Raw genomic sequence first — 22736 nt, 5'->3', positions numbered from 1 at the left:
GGGGGGGCACGGAGCCGCCAGCGGCTGCTGCTCACAGGGGACCAGAGTACGCGGCCAGGCCCTCCCAGCGAGAGCGGGCCGCCCCCAGGACACCCCACCCTCCTCCGCCTTCCTGTTCCACCTGCTTCTCGCCATCCTCCCCTCCCACCTCATCTCTCCACCTCCTCTGCCCCTCTTCTTGGTCTCTCCAGGGTTGCCAGTTACCCTGTCCTCCCCAGCCAGCCCCTTCGCTGCTGCCGGGCTTCTCCTGGCCCCCAAGCATGCTTTTCCCGTGGGGATCGAGGGCTTGAGGAGTCCAGGCCCTAGCCTCATCCAGGGCAGGGCCAAGGCTCTGGGGGGAGGGGGGGAAGGGGGCGGCCCCCTCCCCCCCAGCAGGCCCTCCCCTCCCCCACTTCTCCCGATGGCCGGCTTTCTTTTCTCCATCCAGTCCTCACCCCCTGTGCCCCCCCCAGGCCGGCCCGGCTAGGGGAGGGGGCGGGGGCCCTTTCCCGGGCCGGCTTCCCCCTCCCCCGGCTTTGCCTGTGCCCCCCTCCCTTCCGTTTTCACCTTCCTCTCCTCCTTTCCTCCCTCCTTCCCCTCCGTTTGCTCCTTCCCCCTCTCCTCTCTCCCCTTCACTCCTCCATTTTCTCCTTTCCCCTTCCTCCCCTCCTGGCCCGCCCTTTGCTTTCCCACCTGTCCTTCCTCCCTGCTGCTGGGGAGACACCGTTTTGGATTAGTTGGGGGCCACCGCCGGCGGCGGGGGAGGGGGCCCAGTGGACTGCCCTCTCCCCCGGCCCCAGCCTCACCAGCCACCCAGAGTCAGTCGGAGCTTCTCCTGGTTGTCGTTCCTCGGGCCTCGAGGGAGCCCAGCCCTCCGTCCCACCAGGATCCGTAAGTGTCTGCAGGGCGGGGATTGGGCTGGGTCCTGGGTCCTGGAAGGCCAGGGTCCCTGGCCGGCTGGCAGGGTCCCCACAGTCCCTGCTCCCGGTGAATGGCAAGGAGCCTTACTCCCCACTCCTTTGTGCCGTGCCCCTCTCAGCCTCCCGTTCTCCACGACCTTTTCTCACCCTTACTTCTGGGCACACACCTCAACACACACCTGCCCTCAGTCCCAGCTTCCCAGGGTCCTGTGGGCTAAGTGGCCCCAGTGGCAGCTCACTTCGCAAGGGGCTCCTGGCTTGTTCCTCCTCCAAGCTTTGGTTCCCAGACCCACACTGGCTCCTGACTTGTGTGTTGGTTTTCTCTCTGTCCCTCTGTCTGTCTGTCTGTCTTGTCTGTTTCTCTCTCTCCCTCTCCTCTTTTCACTAAGCCTTACTGAAGGCCCAGTCCCATGGCACCTCCTGTCTCCTAGAATGCCTTTGCATTTTCAGGTCTGCGCATTTCCCCCCATCTCCCTGGCCTGCCCGACCCTGCCCAACTTCTCTGTTCTCCACTGTGGTGCTAACCCTGGCTCCACTGGAGATGCTCAGACCTACCCAGACGCCTTATCACTCTGTCCTTCCATTCTTCGCTTGGCCCTCGCCACCTCCAGGCTTCATCTCTCACTCTGCATCCCTCCCCTAGACCCACTCTGGGTCCCCGACCCAACCCTCTGTGGCTCACCCATCCCCTGCCGCCTCCACCCACTAACTATATCCCAGTCTCTCGCTCCACTGGTGGACCACACTACCTGGCCTTTTTGCTTCCATCTCTCCCAGCACCCATGGGCCAGGGGCTCTGGGGGACCTCTGCTCTTCTGCAGGCATTGCTGAGTCTCCGCATCTGTGCAGGCTGCTGTGCCCTTCCAGGGCAGCCACTTTGCCTCAGTTTCCCTCTTGGCTCATCCGCTCTCCAGTCTATGTGGCCAGCCCTCTCCCTGTGTGCTTCTCCCTCATGCCTCTTCACTCGCACTCCTGCCCCTCGGGCCTCACTTGGCTCCTTTAAGCTGCTGTGCAAGCTTGTCCCTTGCTCACACACTTGTGTGTCTGTCTCAGACTTCTGTGTCTCTATCTATCTGTCTGTCTGTCTGTCTCTCTCTCTCCTCAGAGTTTCTTGTTTCTTTTTTTCTGCTCCCTATGGTTCTTTTTGTTTGTTTATTCTGCTTTTGGAGACTGGGTTTCCTGTAGCCCAGGCTAGCCTGGGGTAGCTGAGTCTCGCTTTGAACTCCTGCTGATGCTCCTGCCTGTGCCTGCTGATCCCTGCCATCACAGGTGTGTGTCCACCATGCCCTGCTCTCCTCGTGGGTCTCTGATACTTGTTATTCATCTTTGGGGCCCCCTCTTTTCTCCTGCCCTTTCCGTGTATCTCCCCTTGTTAGTGTCTCTCCTGCAACCTGTAGGGCCTGGTCCCCTCTCCTCAGTTCCCCTCTATGGCTGGTTTTGTTTCTGTCTGTCTGGCCTGAGTCTCCTGGGGGAGGGGGTGTCTGTGACTCCTGAGCCCGCCTGACTCCCCCCCAACTCTTTCCTGCATTCCTCATCTGTTCCTTCAGCATCTCTTTGTTTGTTTGTTTGTTTGTTTGTTTGTTTTGGAGACAGGGTGGAACTCCATAGTCCAGGGAGTCACTATGCAAGAGTAATCTCAAACTCTCAGTGATCCCCCTGCCTCCAGAGTGCAGGAATTACATCCTAGTGTGAATGTCTTACTTACTGTCTGCCCCTTCGCCCCGCCCCCATCTGTAGTCACCACTTTGGGGCTATCTTTCTGGAACCTGTGTGTTCATTCGCTCCCCATAATCTGTCTCTGTACCACACCTTTGTCCTTTTGTTCCCAACTGTGCCTGCCACCTGTGGGTCGTCTCCCTTCTGCCCTCCCTCAGTCTTTTTCTCTGTAGTCCCTGATTCCCCCCGCCCCCCAGCCCCGCTTTGTTCCAGATGTCCCAGGATGACCTCACCCTCCCTCCTGCCCTTCCCCTTGAGAATGTTCCTTCTAGCTCTCCCAGAATTCCTTGCTCCTCGGTCCTGGTCAAGCCTCGACATTAGATCTAAATTGCAGTCTGCAGCCGTCAGTCTTTCGAATATACCCACCTATCCCACAGGCTCCCTTTACCAGAGGCTGAGTGTCGTGGGGGAGGACTTTCCCAAGGTCACCCAGCAAAGTAGGGGCAAGCCTGGGACTGATAAGGCACCCTCTCTCCTTGGACTTTTCTGGCCTGAGGAACCAATTCCAGGCCTTGGCTTGTGACTCTGCCCTTCCTCAGGACTTCTTCTTCTGCCTTGTCACCAGCTGGAGTCTTTCCGTGGGGCCGGGTGGGATGAAAGGGGGACACTAGACACACTCCACTGCGCTCTGGGCTCTGCAGTAATCCTCTTCCCTTGGAGCTTGGTCTACGACCAGGTCCAGGGATCCATGGGCACACACCAGCAAAGCACATCCTGCCCAGTGGTTACACAGCCAACCTACTTACACAGAGCAAACCTGGGTGCCCCAAGGCTGGACCCCAGAGGAGAAGCCATGTAGCATACCCCAGCTCCCCAGAACAGGGGGCAGGCAGTGTTTCAGCACCCACCTCTGGCAGGCAGGTTCCAGCTTCCCTTTGCCTCTCCCTGTGCGTTCTGTCACTCTGTCACCCGTACCCACACCCTGTTGTCCCCTTGTTTGGTCCTGCCCTGTTCCCTTGCTCTGCCTTCTGCCCTTCATCTCCACATCTTCCTGTCTCTTCCCCCCCCCCCCCCCCCCCCCCCCCCCCCGGTCCTGTGTCTAACTTCCTTCAACTTTCCTTCTCTGCCTCGCTGATTTTGGCTGTTTCTGTCATCTTTCTGTTGTTTCGTATTTGCCTGTTTTCCCCTTCCATTCTCATTCTCTGAGCCCCCGCGTCTTTCCTTTGGCAGCCTTTCTTCAGATACTTTTTCTATTTCCTTTCTTCTCTTTCCTCTGTACTCTTTTTAGGTTGATTTCCCTCTCTTCCTCTCCCCCACCAAGTTTCCTGATTCCTGGATATTTCACCCATCAGACCCTGGATGCCCAGGCCTCTCTCCCATGGGATTGTGGGAACTAGGGACGTCAGGAAGGTGGCAAGTGAGGCTTGGGATGGGGTTGCCTAGCAACCACTGCATCCTCTCCAGCCAGTTTCCGTTGCCTAGTAACGGCTGCCTGCCCAGAGACAGGGGCGGGACTGGGGTGGTGGCAGCACTTCCCAGTTTCCTGTTGGGGTGGGGCTGTTCCTCAGACTCACTCCTACTTGGAATTTCTAGCAATGCCTGTTCTATCAGTGACCTCTGACCTTTCCATCTCCCAGAGCTCAGGGCTATATGAGTTCCATACCCCCAGTGAGATGGCCTTTCAGAACCGTGCATTCCTCCCCAGTGATGCCTGGGAGGACTATGCTCGCTTCCCTAAGGAATGCTGCCGCCCCACATCAGTCCTCCCACTTGGTGCTGGGGGGGTCTCTCTACAGGTGGCGAGTGGGGGCCGCGGCAGCTGCATCCCCATGAGGAGGGGAGGAAGATGCCGGCTGAGCTGCTGCTGCTGCTGATAGTTGCCTTCGCCAACCCCAGCTGCCAGGTGCTGTCATCACTGCGCATGGGTGAGGCCCCAGCACCCTGCCTCCTGAGAAACTCCCCCTGCAGACCCCTCCTGGGAACTCAGACACACTGGCACCAAGGTGCTCTCTCTGGTCCCTGCTTCTTCTCTGGACCCAGGAGTCCAGCGACCCTGCCGTCCAGCCTCAGATCCGGGAGTCCAGACCTGTCATTCCTATACCCGCTTCCACTCGAGAGGCCACCAACCCAAGACCCCACAGCTACCCTTTCTCAGGCGCCAGGAATCTGGCCCCTCCCAACTCCTGTCTCCTCTCAGCTGCAATCCTGGATGACCAGACCGTATGTGGCCGTGGTGAGCGTCTGGCCCTGGCCCTGGCCCGGGAGCAGATCAATGGGATCATCGAGGTCCCAGCCAAGGCCCGAGTGGAAGTAGACATCTTTGAGTTGCAGCGGGACAGCCAGTACGAGACCACGGACACCAGTGAGCGGCGGCCCGGGCGGGGGGTGGGTGGGTGGGTGTAGGGGATGTTGTGGGGTGAGGCAGGGCAGGTGGGGCCTAGGTCAGTTACTCCAGCCCTCGCATCCTCAGCTCATCTGCTTGCATGTGCTCTCTTCCTTTGTGCCTGTGTCTGTGTCACAGAAGTGGCCATTGCTGAGTTGAGAGGCCCCAGGCACTGAGGCCCGGGGTGGGATGGGGTGGGGGAGAGGCTTTAAAAAAAATCCCCGTTGGGTCAGGAAAGATGTTCTAGAACAGGCTAGACTGGGGCCTGCTGCAGGCGAGCCGGCGGTAGAGGGGTATGACACTGCTTCAGCGAGTCCTGCGGAGCAGGCTTGCCCCGCGGTAGGGCCGCAGAAGCATCTATGGATGCTCATTGGACCTTGTAAATGGTAGTACCTGCTATCCTAGTGTGGTTTTTGTGGCCATCATAAAACACTGACCAAAGGCAACTTGGGGAAGAAAGGGTTTATTTTAGTTTGCAGGTTATATAGGCCACCACGGAGGGAAGTCAGGGCAGGAACCTGGAGGCAGGAACTGACACAGAGACCATGGAGGAGCTCTGCTTACTGGCTTGCTCCTCCTGGCTTGTTCAACCTACTTTCCTATCTAGTCCCTTGCCCATCTTCTTCCCAGGGGTAGCCCCAACCACGGCGGGATGAGCCCTCCCACTTCAGTCATTAATCAGGAAAGTACCCCAGTAAACTTGCCTACAGGCGGATCTGATGGTAGGAGTTCCTCAACTGAGGGTCCTTCCTACCAGATGACTGTTATGTCAAGTTGACAAAAACGAAATAGCACATTTGCCTAACTGCTGGGATCATAGCTCTTTGCTACCTTTGTGTATAATACGTGCCCTAGCTGGGCGGTCTCTCCACACGCCTTTAATCCCCGCACTCAGGAGCCAGAGGCAGGTGGATCTCTGAGTTTGAGGCCAGCATGGTCTACAGAGTGAGTTCCAGGACAGCCAAAGCTAGGCAGAAAAACCTCTGTTTCGATAAACAAAATGAAAACAAAAACACAAGAGATGTTTTTTGTTTGTTTGTTTGGTTTTTCGAGACAGGGTCTCTCTGTGTAGCCTTGGATGTCCTGGACTCGCTTTGTAGACCAGGCTGGCCTTGAACTCACAGCGATCCACCTGCCTCTGCCTCCCAAGTGCTGGGATTAAACGCGTGCGCCACCACTGCCCGGCTCCAAGAGATGTTTTCTATTGGGCACAGTGGCTCACACCTGCGGTCTCTGCGCTTGGAAGGCTGAGGCAGGAGCATTGCTGTGAATTTTAAGCCAGTCTTGGCTACGTGGTGAGTTTCAGCCAGCCTGAGCTATGTAGAGTAAGATCCTGCCTGAAAAACCAAACCAAACCCGGAGTGCGAACAACAGGCGTGTTGAGGCCTTCGATGGGCCCCACTTAATATTCGTAATACATGAGCTTGACTCAAAGCACAGTAGATAAACAAATGCGTAAACAGTTTCCTTTCCCACAGGCCTGATCAGAGCTTCGTTTAGATGGTGGGGGTTTCCGATCACCACCAGCAGGGAGAATGGGGCAGACTTTTTCAGGCTTTTCAACTGACACGTCACAGACACACAGTGTGGGAGAAGCTGAGATGGAGGCTGAGAAAGGCAGGTGGTAGAACAGACGTGCACTTCGAGCTGAGCCAAGGAGCAGGGTGTGGAGTGAGGCCACCTTGACCAGCTGGAGTCGTGTGTGTGTGTGTGTGTGTGTGTTTGGGAGGATCCTGGAAAAAAAAAAAGCCAAGGCAAAGGAAAGCGAGACCCGCAGTGAATGAGAGATTCCTAGCACGCCTGTAGAGTAACTGGACTCAGCCAATCCTGAAACAATCCTGGAAAAACCGTGAGGTCCTAGATTTAGCCGTGTCTGAAATCAGTCCGTAATCTTTTTAGTGATGTGGTCAGTTTTTATTCTCCTTTCTCGGGGTCTCTCTCCTTCCCTCTATCTGCCCCTGCCCCGGGCCCCGTACATTCTAGGCAAGCTTTCTAACCAGCCCCCAGCCATACTCTTCTCTCAGCCCGTCCTGAGTTTCTGTCATGGCTCACTGATGGCGTCGAAATGGCACATCGCGTCTCCATCCAAACATGTTCCTTCTGTGCCCTCCATGTTGAAGGGCCCGCCATTTGCACAGACCAGATGCACGAAAATGGTCCTTGCTTTCCATCTCTCTCCTGAGAGCCGTCAGTCCCACCTCTTGTTTGTTTCCAGGTTCCGTACCTCCCATCCTCTGTACCTCTGCCCTGCTTCCGGGTGGCCAGCTCAAGGCAGACACCACCCGCTTCATTCACTGCACATCTCCTGCTTCAAGGGCTAGTTTCCCCGGGGGGGGGGGGGCATTATGGGTGGTAGAGTGAGTGAAGAGGTTGGAAGGGAGAGGAAGCCAGCTCCTGGTTTGCAGTTCAGAAGGAGGCTCACAGAGCTGGGCATGGTGGTGCAGGCCTGTAGCCCCAGCACTTGGAGGCCCAGGCAAGAGGAGTAAGACTTCAAGGGTGGTCCTGTTTACACAGTAAGATGCAAGAGAGTCTCGACTATATAGTGAGGCCTTCCCTAAACACATACACACGTAGACGCGTGTACTCACACACACACACACACACACACACTCTGACACACTCATCCTCACCCACTCACACACACTCACTCACACATAGACACACGAATTCACTCACACACAGACACACTGCTATCTCTCACACACACAGACACACTCAGTGTCACACACACTCATTCTCACACACACAATCCCACACAGAGAGACACATATTTTCACACACATACCCTGACACACTCCCACACACTCTCATACATACAGACACAGTCACTCTTAACACATACACACTCACTCACACACAGACACACTCACATACACTCACTATGCTGTTACACACACAGACACACACTCTCTCATGCACACACACACTCACACACGCACACTCACTGTTACACACAGACCTACACACTCATACACACATGTCCCATGGTGTCCACATGTTTTCCCGTGATCCTCTTGACTTGGCCTGTCGTCTCTCTGTGGCTTTGTCCCCCTGGCTGCCTCTGTCTGAGCAGGCCTGGGGCTGGTGCTCTTGAATCCAGGCTGGTGGAGGAGGGTCCCACAACTCTCACCTTCTGGATCCTTCCCCACCAGGGCGGTTTCCTGAGGGTGGGGAGGGAGAAGAAGCAGAGGGGTCCCTGACTCTGGTTTTCATTTTTCGTTTTTTGAGACAGGGTTTCTCTGTGTAGCCTTGGCTGTCTTGGACTTGCTTTGTAGACCAGGCTGGCCTTGGACTCACAGTGATCCACCTGCCTCTGCCTCCCAAGTGCTGGGATTAAATGCGTGCGCCGCCACTGCCCGGCTCTGATTCTGGTTTTCTTCTCCCTGCCCCTCACAGTGTGTCAGATCCTGCCCAAGGGGGTCGTGTCTGTCCTGGGACCTTCCTCCAGCCCGGCTTCCGCCTCCACCGTGAGCCATATCTGTGGGGAGAAGGAGGTGAGGTGGGGTGTGGTGGGTGGGGCATGTGGAGGTGAGGCTTGGGTCCCTGGCGAGCAACACCTCCCTTTCTTTCCAGATTCCCCACATCAAGGTGGGTCCTGAGGAGACGCCCCGCCTTCAGTACCTGCGGTTCGCATCTGTCAGCCTCTACCCCAGTAACGAAGACGTCAGCCTGGCCGTCTCCCGAATCCTCAAGTCCTTCAACTACCCATCGGCCAGCCTCATCTGCGCCAAGGCTGAGTGTGAGGGAGAACTGGGTGTTTTCCATTCTCGTCAGGCACCCTTTCCCAAGACCCTAGTGTCGCACAGGTCCATGGTCCCATCAGGCACCTGACTCTTCTGGTTCCCACTGTGTCTTTCCCTATTAGGAGGTGGGACATCTTGCTGCAGAGACCCGCCTCTTGTCCCAGAGAGATTCATGCGATTCACTGACAGTGAACCTCTTTGATCTAGTTCTCACTGGGCTTTTGGGGTGGCTGGGGGCAGTGCTGGCGCATAACGTTTTAAAATATATTATTAATTTTTAGTTAGGGCACAAAGTAATAGGTTTTTTTTGGCATGTTCATGTATATTTACCATGTCGCTTTGCTCTCAATTGCCCCCGTGCATGCAACTCTTGGTCTGGGAGAGGCCTTAGGCCACTGAGGTCTTGGAACACACAGTGGTATGGGCTGCGAGGAGATGTGTGTGGCGTTTGGAAGGGGTTCAAACCCATCTGGCAGGCTCAGAGCCCATATCCTAAGAACACTACCTCTGAGCTGAACTTGAAGCATTGCGCGGGGGGGGGGGGGGAGGAAGTGGGGGGCGTATGTTCTGATCAGAGGCCTTGGTGGGACAGAGGTGGAAGGCCCCAGAGTAGATCCACCAAGATGTCCTGGGGCTGGAGTGTGAAAGAGTGAAGTGAGGGTCCAGGGAAGCCATGGAGGTATCCAAGGAGCAGCCGCACAGGACGAGGGTACACAGTCAGATCCGAGTAGTGAGAAGTGACAGACGGCGTAGGGGATACACGTGTATCAGAGAGACCAGAAGGAGACGTGGGGTAGGTGAGATGTTGGCGGTTGGATGGGGAGTCAGGCTTCCTCAAGGAGAAAAACTGATGGGGCAGGGCCGGGTACGCAGGTCCGTGGGTGACACCACACCTCAGCAGAGACTAGGAGAACAGCCTGTTAGAGAGCGCACGTTGGGTGTGGTTCCCCCCCCCCCCCCCCCCGGAGATGTTCAGGTGTGGTGGTCTGGGGGCGGGTTATGAGTGTGGAGGTTGGGGGAGGGGACTGAGCTTTGGAACTTCTGGAATTTCTCTTCCCGGAGGAGGCTGTTACTGAGCACCTGCTGTGTGTCAGACTCGCATGTTAGGACAGCCATGAGCAGAGGTAGGCATAGACGGCCGTCCTTGTCAATCTTCTTTTCCGATGACAGACGTCAGGCAGGACTTTTAAAAAATTGTATGAGTGGGCGAGGCGTAGCGGCGCACGCCTTTATTTTTTGTTTTTTAAAGATTTATTTATTTATTACATATACAGTGTTCAGCCTGCATGTACACCTGCACTCCAGAAGAGGGCATAAGATCCCATTGTAGATGGTTGTGAGCCACCATGTGGTTGCCAGGAATTGAACTCAGGACCTCCGGAAGAGCAGCCAGTATTCTTAACCTCTGAGCCATCTCTCCAGCCCCCAGGCGCACGCCTTTAATCCCAGCACTGGGGAGAGGCAGAGGCAGGCAGATCGCTTTGAGTTCGAGGCCAGCCCGGTCTACAAAGCGAGTCCAGGACAGCTAAGGCTACACAGAGAAACCCTGTCTCGAAAAAAACTTAAAAAAAAAAAAAAAAAAAAAAAAAAGTATGATTGCTCTATCTGCATGTACACCTGCACGCCAGAAGAGGGCATTAGACTACATTACAGACGGTTGTGAGCCATCCTGTGGTTGCTGGGAGTTGAACTCAGGACCTTTGGAAGATCAGGCAGTGCTCTTAACCATTAAGCCATCTCACCAGCCCCAGGCAGGATCCTTATCTGGTTGGTACAGTAAGTTTATAGGAGGAAGGAGAAAGGTCATACAGATTGGAGGTGGGGGTGGGGCACGGGGGGTGGGCTGGGGGTGGGAGGAGAGGTAGGTGAAGTAGTCGGTGTAGGCCTCTTAGGAGAAGGCATCATCTGGGAAAAGAGCTGGAGCAGGTCAAGGATCAGCCATGAAGCAACCTGGAAAAGTGGGACCCCAAGTAGAGAAACAGGCAGGCTAAGGCCACAGGACAGAAGGCTGGCTCCTCGAGACAACGAGGAGGCCGCCCGTGTGGCTGGAACAAGTGCCAAGTGTTAAATGACACAGAGAGATGAGAAACTTGGCACAGAGCAGGGCCACATCTGCTTCCGTCACTCCGGCTGCTGTGTGCGTCGGGGGAGCAGACTCGGGCAAGTGTGACCAAGGCAAGAGGGAAGAGACAGCAGTGGCTTGTGCCAGGGCGGTGGCTGTGGTGTGGCGTGGTGTGTTAGCTGCTGATGTGTTTTGAAGGTACTGACTGGGTGAGCGAGGGAGAGAAAGAGAAGAGCCCAGGCTGCCTCCAGGGTTCTGGCCCGAGCAGCTGGCACATGGTGATTGCCCATCACCCGTAGGAGGGAGTCAGGCAGAGGGGACTGTTACGTGCTGTCAGACATTCCCGCGAGCGGTCAGGAAGGTGTTGGCCAGACAGCTGGAAACCTAGGGGGGCTTTCTTAGAGGGGGTTTTATTTTTACTTGGAGATCCCTCGAATCCCTAAGCCCAGTGTCCCAAGAGCCCCTTGCTCTCCCACTTCCTTTTCTAAGCGTGCCCTCCAGACTTCGGGCCAGCTGCCCGTGCCAGAAGATGGGCAGGAACATCCGTGGGCACTGTGTCTGGGTAGGCTCTAACATGGGGCCCGCCCGGCCCTTCCTCAGGCCTGCTGCGGTTAGAAGAATTGGTGCGAGGCTTCCTCATCTCTAAGGAGACGCTCTCGGTGAGGATGTTGGACGACAGCCGGGACCCCACGCCGCTACTCAAGGAGATCCGAGATGACAAAGTGTCTACCATCATCATCGATGCCAACGCGTCCATCTCCCACCTTGTCCTCCGTAAGGTGGGACACCCCCCCCCCCCGCCTCTTATTTTCCACGGACTTGGAACTTGGAACTTGGAGGGACACATACCTCAGCGGTGGGAAATGGGTTTCCTAGCGTAGGGTCTGTTTCTTTTGCAGCTCCTCCATCACGTGACCCCCTCGATCACGTGACCCCCGGGGCAGACCCTTTTATGTCTGTGAAGGGCAGATATCAATAGCCTGCAGCAGGCAGGGGGAGTCCCTGGAGCCATGTTGGCCCAGAGTAAACATCTGAGACATTGCTCTTTGGGACTCTGTTGTTGGCTGTGGTTTTATTTCTTTTTTAAAAAGACTTCGTCTTTTTTTTTTTTTTTTTTTTTCCGAGAGACAAGGTTTCTCTGTGTAGTCTTGGCCGTCCTGGACTCACTTTGTACACCAGGCTGGCCTCGAACTCACAGAGATCCACCTGCCTCTGCCTCCCGAGTGCTGGGACTAAAGGCGTGCGCCACCACGCCCCGCCCTCTTTTAAAAGATTTTTTTTTTTTCATTACGTATTTATTTCATTACGTGGGTGTTGTGTGCACTGGTGCCTTTGGAAGCCGGAGGTGAAGGGAGTCCCCTGGATCTGGAGTGTTAGGCCGTGTGGGTGCTGGGAACTGTACTCCGGCCCTCTGTAGAAGCAGTACACACTCCGCCCGCCCCCCCCCCCCCCCCCCGTTGTTTGTGAGGTGAGAACTCAGAGCTCTGTTGAGGTTCATGCATACCCTTAACTGCAGCTCACCCCCACCGTCAGGGCAGATATCTTGAACGTTGTGTAGACAGAGAAGCTGGAGACCAGCGGCCCGAGCTCCAGGGCCTTTTTTCCCTGTGGGCCTTGCACATTCTACCCATAGGGGAGCCACAGTCATTACTCGTTCACTCCCTTCCCCGTGCTTAAGTTTTTCTCCATGATCAAATTTTTCCTCCGTTTGTTTTTTCATTTGTTTTTCTCTTAATTAAAACCATATGTCACTGCTGACCGTAGCCCTGCAGGAGGAACTGGGGAGCAGGCTCCTGAGGACGTAGAGGCCTTAGAGAAGAGGCTCTGGGGTGACAGGGCCACCTGGACAGAGCGCACAGCCTCTCCCAGGGAACGGTGTACAGCAAGGCCTCTTCTCCAGTCAGCCTTGCCCTTCCCTGATACCCATGCGTCCAAGCCCAGCGCCTGCCCCGCTGAGCCCTGAAATGTTAGAATTCCTGGGCAGGGGTCAGGACCGGGGCTCGTGGTGTGAGGAGGCCCACACAGCCTGTCCTTCTTGAGGATCTCATAAGAAAGAAGGAGTCCAAAGAGTAAACCCTGAGATTCTAATTGATTTGCCTTCAATTGCAGAATTTCCCTCGCTCCCCCTCCCTCCTCCCCTCCCTCCCTCCCTCCCTCTCTCCTCTCCCTTCATCTCCCATCCTCTCTCCTCTCCTCCCCTCCCTGCCTCTCCTTCCTCCTCTTTTCCTCTTGCTGTCTCTGGGCCTCGTAACCATCAGTCAAGGGTTCTGCCTCTGAGCTGGATCCCGACCCCCTTTTTTACTTCTCACGTGAGCCAAGACCTTCCAAAGCTGTCCTGTCTGGCCTTAAGCTTGCTCTGTAGCCCAGACAGGCTTGGCGCTTGCAGTCTCACCGGTTTAAGCCATGTTTGAGTAGCTGGGATTACAGGGCTGTGCCCCCAGGCCTGGCAGCCTGGCTCTTTTCTGATGGATGGATCAACCAGGCTGAGCCCTAAACACCACTGGCAGTGACAATGGCTTTGGGTGTCCTAAGGGTAAGGTTAAGACTTCTGTCGTAGGGCCTGGCGTGGTGGCGCACGCCTTTAATCCCAGCACTCAGGAGGCAGAGGCTGCTGGATCGCTGTGAGTTCGAGGCCAGCCTGGTCTACAAAGTGAGTCCTGGACAGCCAAGGCTACACAGAGAAACTCTGTGTCTCGAAAAACCAAAAAAAAAAAAAAAAAAAAAGAAAGAAAAGAAAAAGACTTCTGTCCCTGCCTGCCCTATTTCCCAGGCTTCTGTTTGTTTCCAGTAGGCAGTTTTGGGTGCCTTCGTAGGAAACCTTAGACATCTGAAGCCCCCATATCCTGCAAAGAAAACTCTTGTTTTCCTTTGGCACCAGTCAGCATGGTGGGACTCAGGGGACCCAGGTCTCCTTCCGCCCTCGCTTGGTCTCCTGCTTGCTCTTTCTGTCAGGGTGTCTCTTACTGTGTCTCCCACTGGATATGTCCTCACCAGGCCTGTCTCTAAATCTCTCTTCCCCTCTTGGGTCCCCACCCCGCCCTGCCCCACCCCGCCCCGCCCCGTTTTCTCCTCCTATGTTCTCCAGGCATCGGAGCTGGGAATGACCTCAGCGTTTTACAAGTACATCCTGACCACCATGGTGCGTACCCTGACCTGAGCCCTTCCCCGACCTCCCCTGCCCACCCACCCACCCACCCACCTAACCTCCCTCCTCCAGTCCTGCCTCAGGCCTCACCCCTCCTCTTCTTGGTCCCAGGACTTCCCTATCCTGCACCTGGATGGTATTGTAGAAGACTCCTCCAACATCCTGGGCTTCTCCATGTTCAACACGTCCCACCCCTTCTACCCAGAGTTCGTGCGCAGTCTCAACATGTCCTGGAGGGAGAACTGTGAAGCCAGCACCTACCCTGGCCCTGCGGTGAGCGCACAGATACCTCCTGCCCCCTCCCTGCCTCCCCCCCCACCCTCCCCCCTACCACTCCTCTCCCCCCTCCGCCTCCCCCTACCTCTTCCCCCCCCCCGCCCGCCTCTCTCTCCCCTCCCCCTGCCACCTCCACCTCCCCCCCGCCACCCCTCCCACCCCCGCACTAAGACACACTGTGCACCGACACTGGGGGACATTATGATCATACCCGGACCCCCTGGTACCCGAGACCTCACAGTGAGGTCTCCCTCCACATGGCAAGCTTCTTCTTCTTCATCAACCAGGGCGGACATGGCCTCAGACCATCTGTACTCCCCACCTCTGCCCCCAGCCCCTATGCATTTCCCCAGAGAACCAGCAACTTCCCCCGCAACAAGTCTTTGCTCAAGTGTCTCCTTGGTTGGAAGACCCAACTTACACCTCCTGCTGTATTTTACTTGCTTATTTATTTAGAGACAGGGTCTCGCTATGTAGCTGTCAGCACTGCCACACCTGGCCTTATTCTGAGGCCTGTTTTCCTCTGATACCACCCTCCCGCCCCCCATACCCCAGAGCTGTGCTCAAGGTGGAGAGCACTGTTCCTCCGTTCTACAGTAGAGGAATCTGAAGCTCAGACAAGGGTCGAGACACACCCGTTCAGTCAGGAAATACCAGAACCAGGCTCCCAGCGCGGAGCCACGTGCCTTCCATGCCCAGCATCAACACTTAAACTCCTTGTCCACTCTGTTCCTCCTTCCTTCCCATGACATAATGTGCTCCAGATACACTCAGATGTTACCAGTGGCTGGTTTGCCCGTTTACCCCTCAGCCGTGCAGACCTGGCCATCTAGGCTAACTCCTCTCTGACACACCCAAGCATGGTTGCACATACCTATAATCCCAGCACTTGAGAGGCAGAGGCAGGCAGATCTCTCGAGTTCGAGGCCAGCCTGGTCTACAAAGTGAGTCCAGGACAGCTAAGGCTACACAGAGAAACCCAGTCTGGAGAAGCCAAAACCAACCAACTAAACAAACAAACAAACAAACAAAAAACCCCAAAAAAACAGACTCAGAAATGACCTTCTTCAGGCTGGGCTTGGTGGCACGTGCCTTTAATCCCAGCACTTGAGAGCCAGAGGTAGGCGGATCTCTGAATTCGAGGCTGGCCTGTTCTACAATGTGAGTCCAGGGCAGCCAGGCCTGTTACACAGAGAAATTCTGTCTCAAAAAATAAAAAATAAAAATAAATAAATAAATAAATAACCTTTTCCAAATAGACATGGCTGTTTATGGTCCCAGCAAAGCAGGAGGCAGTACACTTTCTCTACTGTCACCCATGTCCCCAAAAGAGACACTCTATCCCCTCCCTCCCTCAACCTACTAGTTTTCCACTCCTAAAAAGATAGGTGCTGTCTGAAGGTGGGGGTGACTCCGTTGGGGGCCTTAGGGCTCCCTGACTACACTGACACTTTACCGTCCTGCCTCATTCTTCCCACTCAGCTGTCCGCAGCGCTCATGTTTGACGCTGTGCACGTGGTGGTAAGCGCTGTCCGAGAGCTGAACCGAAGCCAGGAGATTGGCGTCAAGCCACTGGCCTGCACTTCGGCCAACATTTGGCCTCATGGGACCAGCCTCATGAACTACCTGCGCATGGTGAGCCAGGAGCAAGGGGGCATGGAGGGGGGCGCAGCACCCACCTCAGGCGGGGACACTGACTGTGTCCACCCTGCCCACCCTCTGCCCTCTCCTCAAACTGACTGCACTGCCCGGGCTGCCTTCTCCTCCTCCTCGTCTTCCTCGTCTTCCTCCTCCTCTTCCTCCTCCTCCTCATCCCTGTGTCCTGTGTGACCGTGCCACCGCCCTGTCGGGAGTGTGCGTTCTTTGGGTGTTACTGCTCTGCATCTCCTGTGTGCGTGTTTTGTTCTCTCATTGACCCTGTTCCTTCTCTCCTGTTTCTTCCACTTTCTGTACCTTATTCTACGATCCGATCGTCTTCATCCTTGCTTGGCCTTTCTGCTCATCTCTGCCCGCCCCCCATGCGTCCCCTCTCTCTGCCCCGCCTCCTGCCCCTCCCTCTGCCCCGCCTCCCGCCCTGCTAGGTAGAGTATGATGGGCTGACCGGGCGGGTTGAGTTCAACAGCAAAGGGCAGAGGACCAACTACACGCTGCGCATCCTGGAGAAGTCCCGCCAGGGCCACCGTGAGGTGAGCGGGGGGCGCCGGGCAGGGTGACACCGGAGCCCTGCTGGCATGTGGTCTTTGAGGCTTGCAAGACTATGAACAGAGTCTGTGCTGACGATGCCCTCTCTGTCCCCAGATAGGGGTGTGGTACTCTAACCGGACTCTGGCCATGAATGCCACCACCCTGGACATCAACCTGTCACAGACTCTAGCCAACAAGACACTGGTGGTCACAACTATCTTGGTGAGTGGCCCAATTGGGGAAAGGGGGCAGTAGGTGGACGTTCTGGGTCCTTCCCCAGACACCTTCCCAGCCTGTCATAACCCCTCCACTAGCACAGGGCAGTGCACAATACCTGGGAACGTGTCCCAGGCCCAGACTGTGACCATGGTGTCCCCATCCCAACCACAGCCAGAACAGGAGCGAGCGGTCACAGACTCTGCAGTGGGGAACCAGGCTCCGTGTTAGGCTCTTGATAGCCGCCCATGGCTAGAATGATCACTTTGTGACCCTTGCCAGTCTACTGTGTTGACACACGACAGCCTGGTTAGTGTCCACCTTGAGATGTGGACACTGGGGACCATAGAGAGGAAGTAACTGCAAGTGTGTGGCGGAGCCAGGTCTGGAAGCCTGGTCTCTAGGGCTGGAGTCTGAGTCATAAATGCTTGACCAAGCAAGGACACAGTCCGGTGTCGTGGGAGTCATGGCGGGGGCGGGGGGGGGGAGGGGGATGGAGATCTTTGCCTAAGACGAGACGTGGGCCTTAGGTGTTCACAGTTGTTCCCGAGGGGCCCCGGGATCTGTCTCTGTTGGTAGCCTGCTCACCCATGTACAGACCTTGCTCAGGTCCATCGCCTGCACCACAGTCCCTGTACTCTGGAGGTAGAGATGGGAGGATCAGGAATTCAAGGCCAGTCTGGGCTACATAAAACTCTTGTCTCCAAAAATGAAAGTCCATTGGGGACCACTGTGCAGTAGCCCCTTTCTAGGCTTTTTGTGAGCTCTTGACCTCAGCGCTGCTTGGACAGTGAGGATGGAGGGTTTTGTTTCAAGTCCCTGTCTAGGCAGTGTGTCAGGCTGAGCCCTCCTGCTGGCTGCCATGATTATGTCATGCAGAGGCTTACACACAGGGCCCGGTGGGCAGCCGGGTCAGGAGGCAGGAGGGGGGCCGGACAGGCCAGGTGGCTGTCCGTGGCCCCGCAGCCTGCCTGCCCACATGCTCAGCAGCACTGAGCTGGGCCCGCTAACTACTGTGACAACGTGAACGCTCAGAGACAGTGTCTGCAGGGTGTTGGGAGCCCTTATTAGCAGCCAGTCCCCAGGAATTTCTGACCTAACGTGGCCCTCCAGTACCCCTGGAGGAGAGCAGTGAGCCAGCTCCAGAGGGACAGATGGCTTGCCGACGGGAAGCCAGACACTTCCTAATAGCCCCACTGATGGGCCTCGAGGCCTGGTTGGTGGGGACCGTGGGCATCTGTGTGTGTGTGTGTATGTGTGTGTGTGTGTGTGTGTGTGTGTGTGTGTGTGTGTGTACGCTGTGCGCTCCATCCCAGATACATCTCGGAATTGAAGGAGAATGAGACCTTGCTGGGGAGCAGAGCTGGAGGTCAGGGAAAGGATCTCAGGGGAGTCCCCGAGGCCTGAGAACCAATATTGTTCTTGGTTTCGTGAACTTCATTCTTTTCTTAATTCCTTAAATATTTGCTGAAGCCGCTGGGTTCCTGGCCTGGCCCAAATTCCAGAGACACAGAAATGAGTCAACAGGTGCTCTGGAGGGGCTCTGAGGGGAGGCGATGCCGGTTTGAGGGAGGTGACGCACTGACACCAGGGCACCCCTTCCAAACCAGCTCATGATGGGGTTCACGGAGATGAAGACTGACGTAGAGGCTGGAGGACGGGTTCACAGACGGACAGCACAGGGAACAAGACAGTGGGGCCATTGGGATGTTTATCAGTTTGGACAAACATCCTCATTGTGGGTGGCTGGACACGTCTCATTGGCTCATCAACATTTTCTATTTGATTTGATTTGGTTTTGTTATTGACACAGAAGTCTCACTATGCAGCCCTGGCTTTCTCTTAACTCAGGGGCAGGCTGGCCTCAAACTCACAGAGATCGGCCTGCCTCTGCCTCTCAAGTGCTGGGATTACAGGCGTGTTGCCACCGCGCCTGGCTGGAGCATGCGTCCGTAGTGAACGTGGCTGTCAGCGGTCCTGGGGCTGAGCACACTGCGGAGCTTTTCACAGCCCTGAGCTCGGCAGCTTTATGGAATCCACTGTCAAATGAGATATGTGAGCAGGAGAGAGAGAGTTCCAAAGCTTCGTGAGGATTGCATAACCAGGTGTCAGAGCTGATCTGAGGTGACAGGATTTATGTGCTTGTCCCTGATCACCGTATCACCTCACTTTCTGCTTCTTCCTGTCCTCAGGGTTGGGTTGTGGGCCTGGCACTGTCATCTACACCCTGTGTGGCTTTATCAGCACTCTCTTCTCCGCTCCTGGTTCCTTTAAAGTGAGGGGATAAAGGGTTGGAGAGATGACCCAGTGATTAAGAGCACTAGTTGCTCTTCATAGAATCTGGGTTCGATTTCCAGCACCCACATGGTAGTTAACCCTTGTCTATAATTCCAGTTCCAGGGTATGTGATGCCCTTTTCTGGCCTCCACAGGCCCTGCTATGGGTAGTACACAGACCTACATGCTGGCAAGACACCCATACATATAAAATAATAAAACTAAATTTGCAAGTGAGGGGATAAAGCTGGGTGTGGTGGCATACACCTTTAGGCAAGTGGATCTTTGTGAGTTCAAGGTCAGCCTGGTCTACCGAGCGAGTTCCAGGACATCCAGAACTAGAGAGATGAAACAAAACAACAAAAAGTGAAGAGGTACGGCACTCTGGACAGAGAGCAGGACTTGGGTTAGGTCAAGGGATTATCTGTGCCTATCCTGTCTCCTGCTGATGATCAAACACAAGGTGCCCTCACTGGGGGATTCTAGGCAGGGGCTCTACCACTGAGCCACACCCCCAGCCCCTCGCTGGGGGATTCTAGGCAGGGGCTCTACCACTGAGCCACACCCCCAGCCCCTCGCTGGGGGATTCTAGGCAGGGGCTCTACCACTGAGCCACGCCCCCAGCCCCTCACTGGGGGATTCTAGGCAGGGGCTCTACCACTGAGCCACACCCCAGCCCCTCACTGGGGGATTCTAGGCAGAGGCTCTACCACTGAGGCATACCTCCGACTTTTTTACCAAAGTGTGACATACCCGTACTTACATTTGTGACTTGCACACATTATACATTTTGTATCTTAGAATTTTCGCAAACTGCACCCACTTACATAAGCAACTCCTTATCCTGAAACCGCCGTGTCCCAGTCACTGACCTGCCCACCTCTGAACATAAGTGGCGTTGTATTGTGTGGTGTCACACCTGTTCTTCCCAGGCAGTTTATAAGAGCCATGTGGTTGTGTGGAGTTCAGGCTCAGGACAGTTTATGTATCTGTCAAGTGCAGATGGACACTGGATCTTGTAGTTGTTCTGAATCACTGCACTAAGGACGTTGTATTTGTGTGACTTTGTGGCCCTGTCTTAACACTTCTGTGGGTGCGTTCTGAGGAGTGGAGTAGCAGATGTCACAGAAGCCTCCCCCCCCCCTTTTTCTTTTTCCTTTATTTTCCCAATTTTTCGAGACGGGGTTTCTCTGTGTAGCCCTGGCTGGACGCACTCTGTAGACCAGGCTGGCCTTGAACTCACATCGATCCTCCTGCCTCTGTCTCCCGAGTGCTGGGATTAAAGGCGTGCGCCACCACATCTGGCTACAGCAGTTCCCTTCTCCCCGCAGTGTGTATCTGAGAGTCCGTCCGTCACTCTTCGTTCCTCCTGTGACAGCGCACGACAGTGCCCGTTTGTGTCTGCTCACCTCTGTGCGCTGACTGGCCATGTGAGAAATCCTCTTTTGACATGGTTTTGAGAAGCCAGAGATTAGCTGTAATCCCAGAATTGAGAGGCCAAGGCAGGATGGTTTGGGGTTCTAGACCAGCCTGGGCAGCATAAAGACCCTATTTCAAAAAACCAAGGACTGGGGATATGGCTGAGTGGTACAGCATTCGCCTTGCATGTATAATGCTCTGGGGTCCATCCCAGCACTGCTCTAAAAAGGGGGTTGGGGACAGATATGACCTTTGCATTAATTTTGCAATTAGACTATCTGGAGACCTGTTCTTTGCTTGATACGAGTGCCATGGACTTCGTTCTGCCCTTTGTGAGTCACCTTGCCGATCTTTTTTACAAAATGACTTATTTTTAAATTTCATTTTATTTTTATTATTTTACGTGCGTCTCACTTAGGTCTCTATTGCTTTGGTAAAACACCGCCATCAAAAGCGACTTGGGAAAGAAAAGGTTTAATCTTACAGTTTGTAATCACAGCATCCAGGGAAATTAGGGCAGGAATTGGTGGGGGGGTTACGGGCGGTCTCATACTTAATGTGTTTTCTTATCATTCCTGGGACCCCCAACCCCAGGTTGGCACCACCCAGACGAGAGCTGAGCCCTACTAAATCAGTCGCTAATTAGGGAAATGCCCAGGCGGCCATGGTGGCGCACGCCTGTAATCCCAGCACTCTGGAGGCAGAGGCAGGCGGGTCGCTGTGGGTTCGAGGCTAGCCTGGTCTACAAAGTGAGTCCAGGACAGCCAAGGCTACACAGAGAAATCTTGTCTCGGGGGGGAAAAAAGAAAGAAAGAAAGAAAGAAAGAAAGAAAGAAAGAAAGAAAGAAAGAAAATGCCCTACAGGCCTTCCTACAACCCAATTAGATTGAGGCATTTTCTCAGTCCCTCCTCTCAGAGGTTCTAGCCTGTGTCAAGTTGACATAAAAACCAGCCAGTGCAATGTATACGAGTGTTTTTTGCCTGCATGGGTGTCTGTGTATCAAGTACTTGTCTGGTGCCTGAAGAGGCGAGAATAGGACGACAGATCCTCTGAGAATGGAGTAGGGCTGAGACTCAACACTTGCTTCTGAAAGAGCAGCTCTGAGCAAGCCATCGCTCTAACCCTGCCACCTCTTCCTCCCCCTCCTCCTCCTCCCTCTTTTCCTACTTCCCCTCCTCTCTTCTTCCTCCTCTCCTTCCTCCCCCTCCTCCTCCCTCTCCTCCTCCTCTCTTCCTCCTCCCTCTCCTCCTCCTCTCTTCCTCCTCCCTCTCCTCCTCCTCTCTTCCTCCTTTCTTCTCCTCTCTTCCTCCTCCTCTCTTCCTCCTTCTCCTCCTCTCCCTCCTCCTCCCCTTCCTCTTTCTTCTCCCCCTCCCCTCCTTCCCCTCCCCTACCTTCTCCTCCTCCTCCCCCTGCTCCCCCTCTTCTTTCTGGTTTTCAGAGACAGGGTTCTCTTTGTACCCCTGGCTGTCCCGGAGCTCTCTTTGTAGACCAGGCTAGCCTAGAAACTCACCGAGATCCTCCTGCCTCTGCCTCCCTGTGTCCTGGGATTCAGCCCTGCTTTTTTTCATTCTTAGTTGTATCTTCTAATAAAAAAAAGATCTCAGGCTGGGCCAGCAAGGTGGCTTAGATAGCTCAGCAGTAAAGCCATGCAAGTGAACCCGAGTTCAAGCCCCAAAACCCACCTGTAGGCCAGCCCGGGCTACTTAGCCCCTCTCTCAGAGTCAAGAAGTAAAACAGGGCTCAGCAGACTGCCCGGCGGTTGACTGTTTGCCTAGCATGGACCTGCCAGACCTGAGAGTCCATTTCTGACACCACAGATGCTAGACACAGGTTTTAGTTTAATTCTATGTATTTACCCACCTCTGTATATATGTGTGTCTGTGTGTGGGTGTGTCTGTGTATGTGTCTCTATGTTATGTGTGTTTTTCTGTCTGTGTTTCAGTTTCTGTGTGTGTGTGTGTGTGTCTGTCTGTGTGTATCTATGTGTCTGTCCTTGACTGTCTCTGGACGTGTGTGTCTGTATCTCTGTGTTTCTCTGTGTGTGTGTGTGTGTGTGTGTGTGTGTGTGTGTGTGTGTGTATGTCTGTGTCTCTTTGTGTGTCCCCCTCCATGGTATGTTGTATATGTATGTGGGGAGGGATGCTGAGAATAAAATCCAGGTCTTCCCACATAATAGACAAATGGTATACCACTGAGCCACATCCCGGCGGAGATTTTTTTTTTTTTTTTTTTTTTTTGAGATTTTTTCTTTTTCCTTTCTTTTTCTTTTTTTTCTTTCTTTTTTTTTTTTTTTTTTTCTCCTTATGGTTAATATTTTTAGAAATTAGAAACCCAACCAGGTATGGAGGTAACCACCTGTAATCCCAGTACTCAGAAGGCAGAGGCAGGGGGATCGCCAGAAGTATGAGGCCATCCTGCTATCCCTAGCTAGTGTCTCAAAGCTTGGGAAATAAAATAATTTTTTGAGTTCTTTGCC

The 22736-nt window shown here is 54.8% G+C and overlaps 1 protein-coding gene across 3 annotated transcripts in view; it reads left to right on the top strand.

Annotated features, from left to right (window-relative positions):
- The first annotated feature begins 473 nt into the window (after positions 1-473).
- Grik5 (glutamate ionotropic receptor kainate type subunit 5) overlaps positions 474-22736 on the top strand; it is a 71746-nt gene continuing 49483 nt past the window's right edge. The window contains exons 1-11 of one of the 3 annotated variants that reach the window (XM_051162555.1): positions 474-870; positions 4352-4480; positions 4753-4917; positions 8335-8432; positions 8512-8677; positions 11344-11522; positions 13829-13882; positions 14000-14161; positions 15647-15799; positions 16246-16350; positions 16463-16570. In XM_051162555.1, coding sequence (XP_051018512.1) covers positions 4402-4480; positions 4753-4917; positions 8335-8432; positions 8512-8677; positions 11344-11522; positions 13829-13882; positions 14000-14161; positions 15647-15799; positions 16246-16350; positions 16463-16570 — 1269 coding nt within the window. In that variant the 5' untranslated portion in view covers positions 474-870; positions 4352-4401. Of the gene's footprint in view, positions 871-4351; positions 4481-4752; positions 4918-8334; positions 8433-8511; positions 8678-11343; positions 11523-13828; positions 13883-13999; positions 14162-15646; positions 15800-16245; positions 16351-16462; positions 16571-22736 lie in introns of those variants that run through there. The other 2 variants (XM_051162556.1, XM_051162557.1) reach the window with 2 other exon arrangements.

Source organism: Acomys russatus, chromosome 19 (genome assembly GCF_903995435.1).
Source record: "Acomys russatus chromosome 19, mAcoRus1.1, whole genome shotgun sequence".
Taxonomy (NCBI): domain Eukaryota; kingdom Metazoa; phylum Chordata; class Mammalia; order Rodentia; family Muridae; genus Acomys; species Acomys russatus.
Note: the sequence above shows the minus strand (reverse complement) of the source record. Positions and strands in the feature narration are given on the sequence as shown.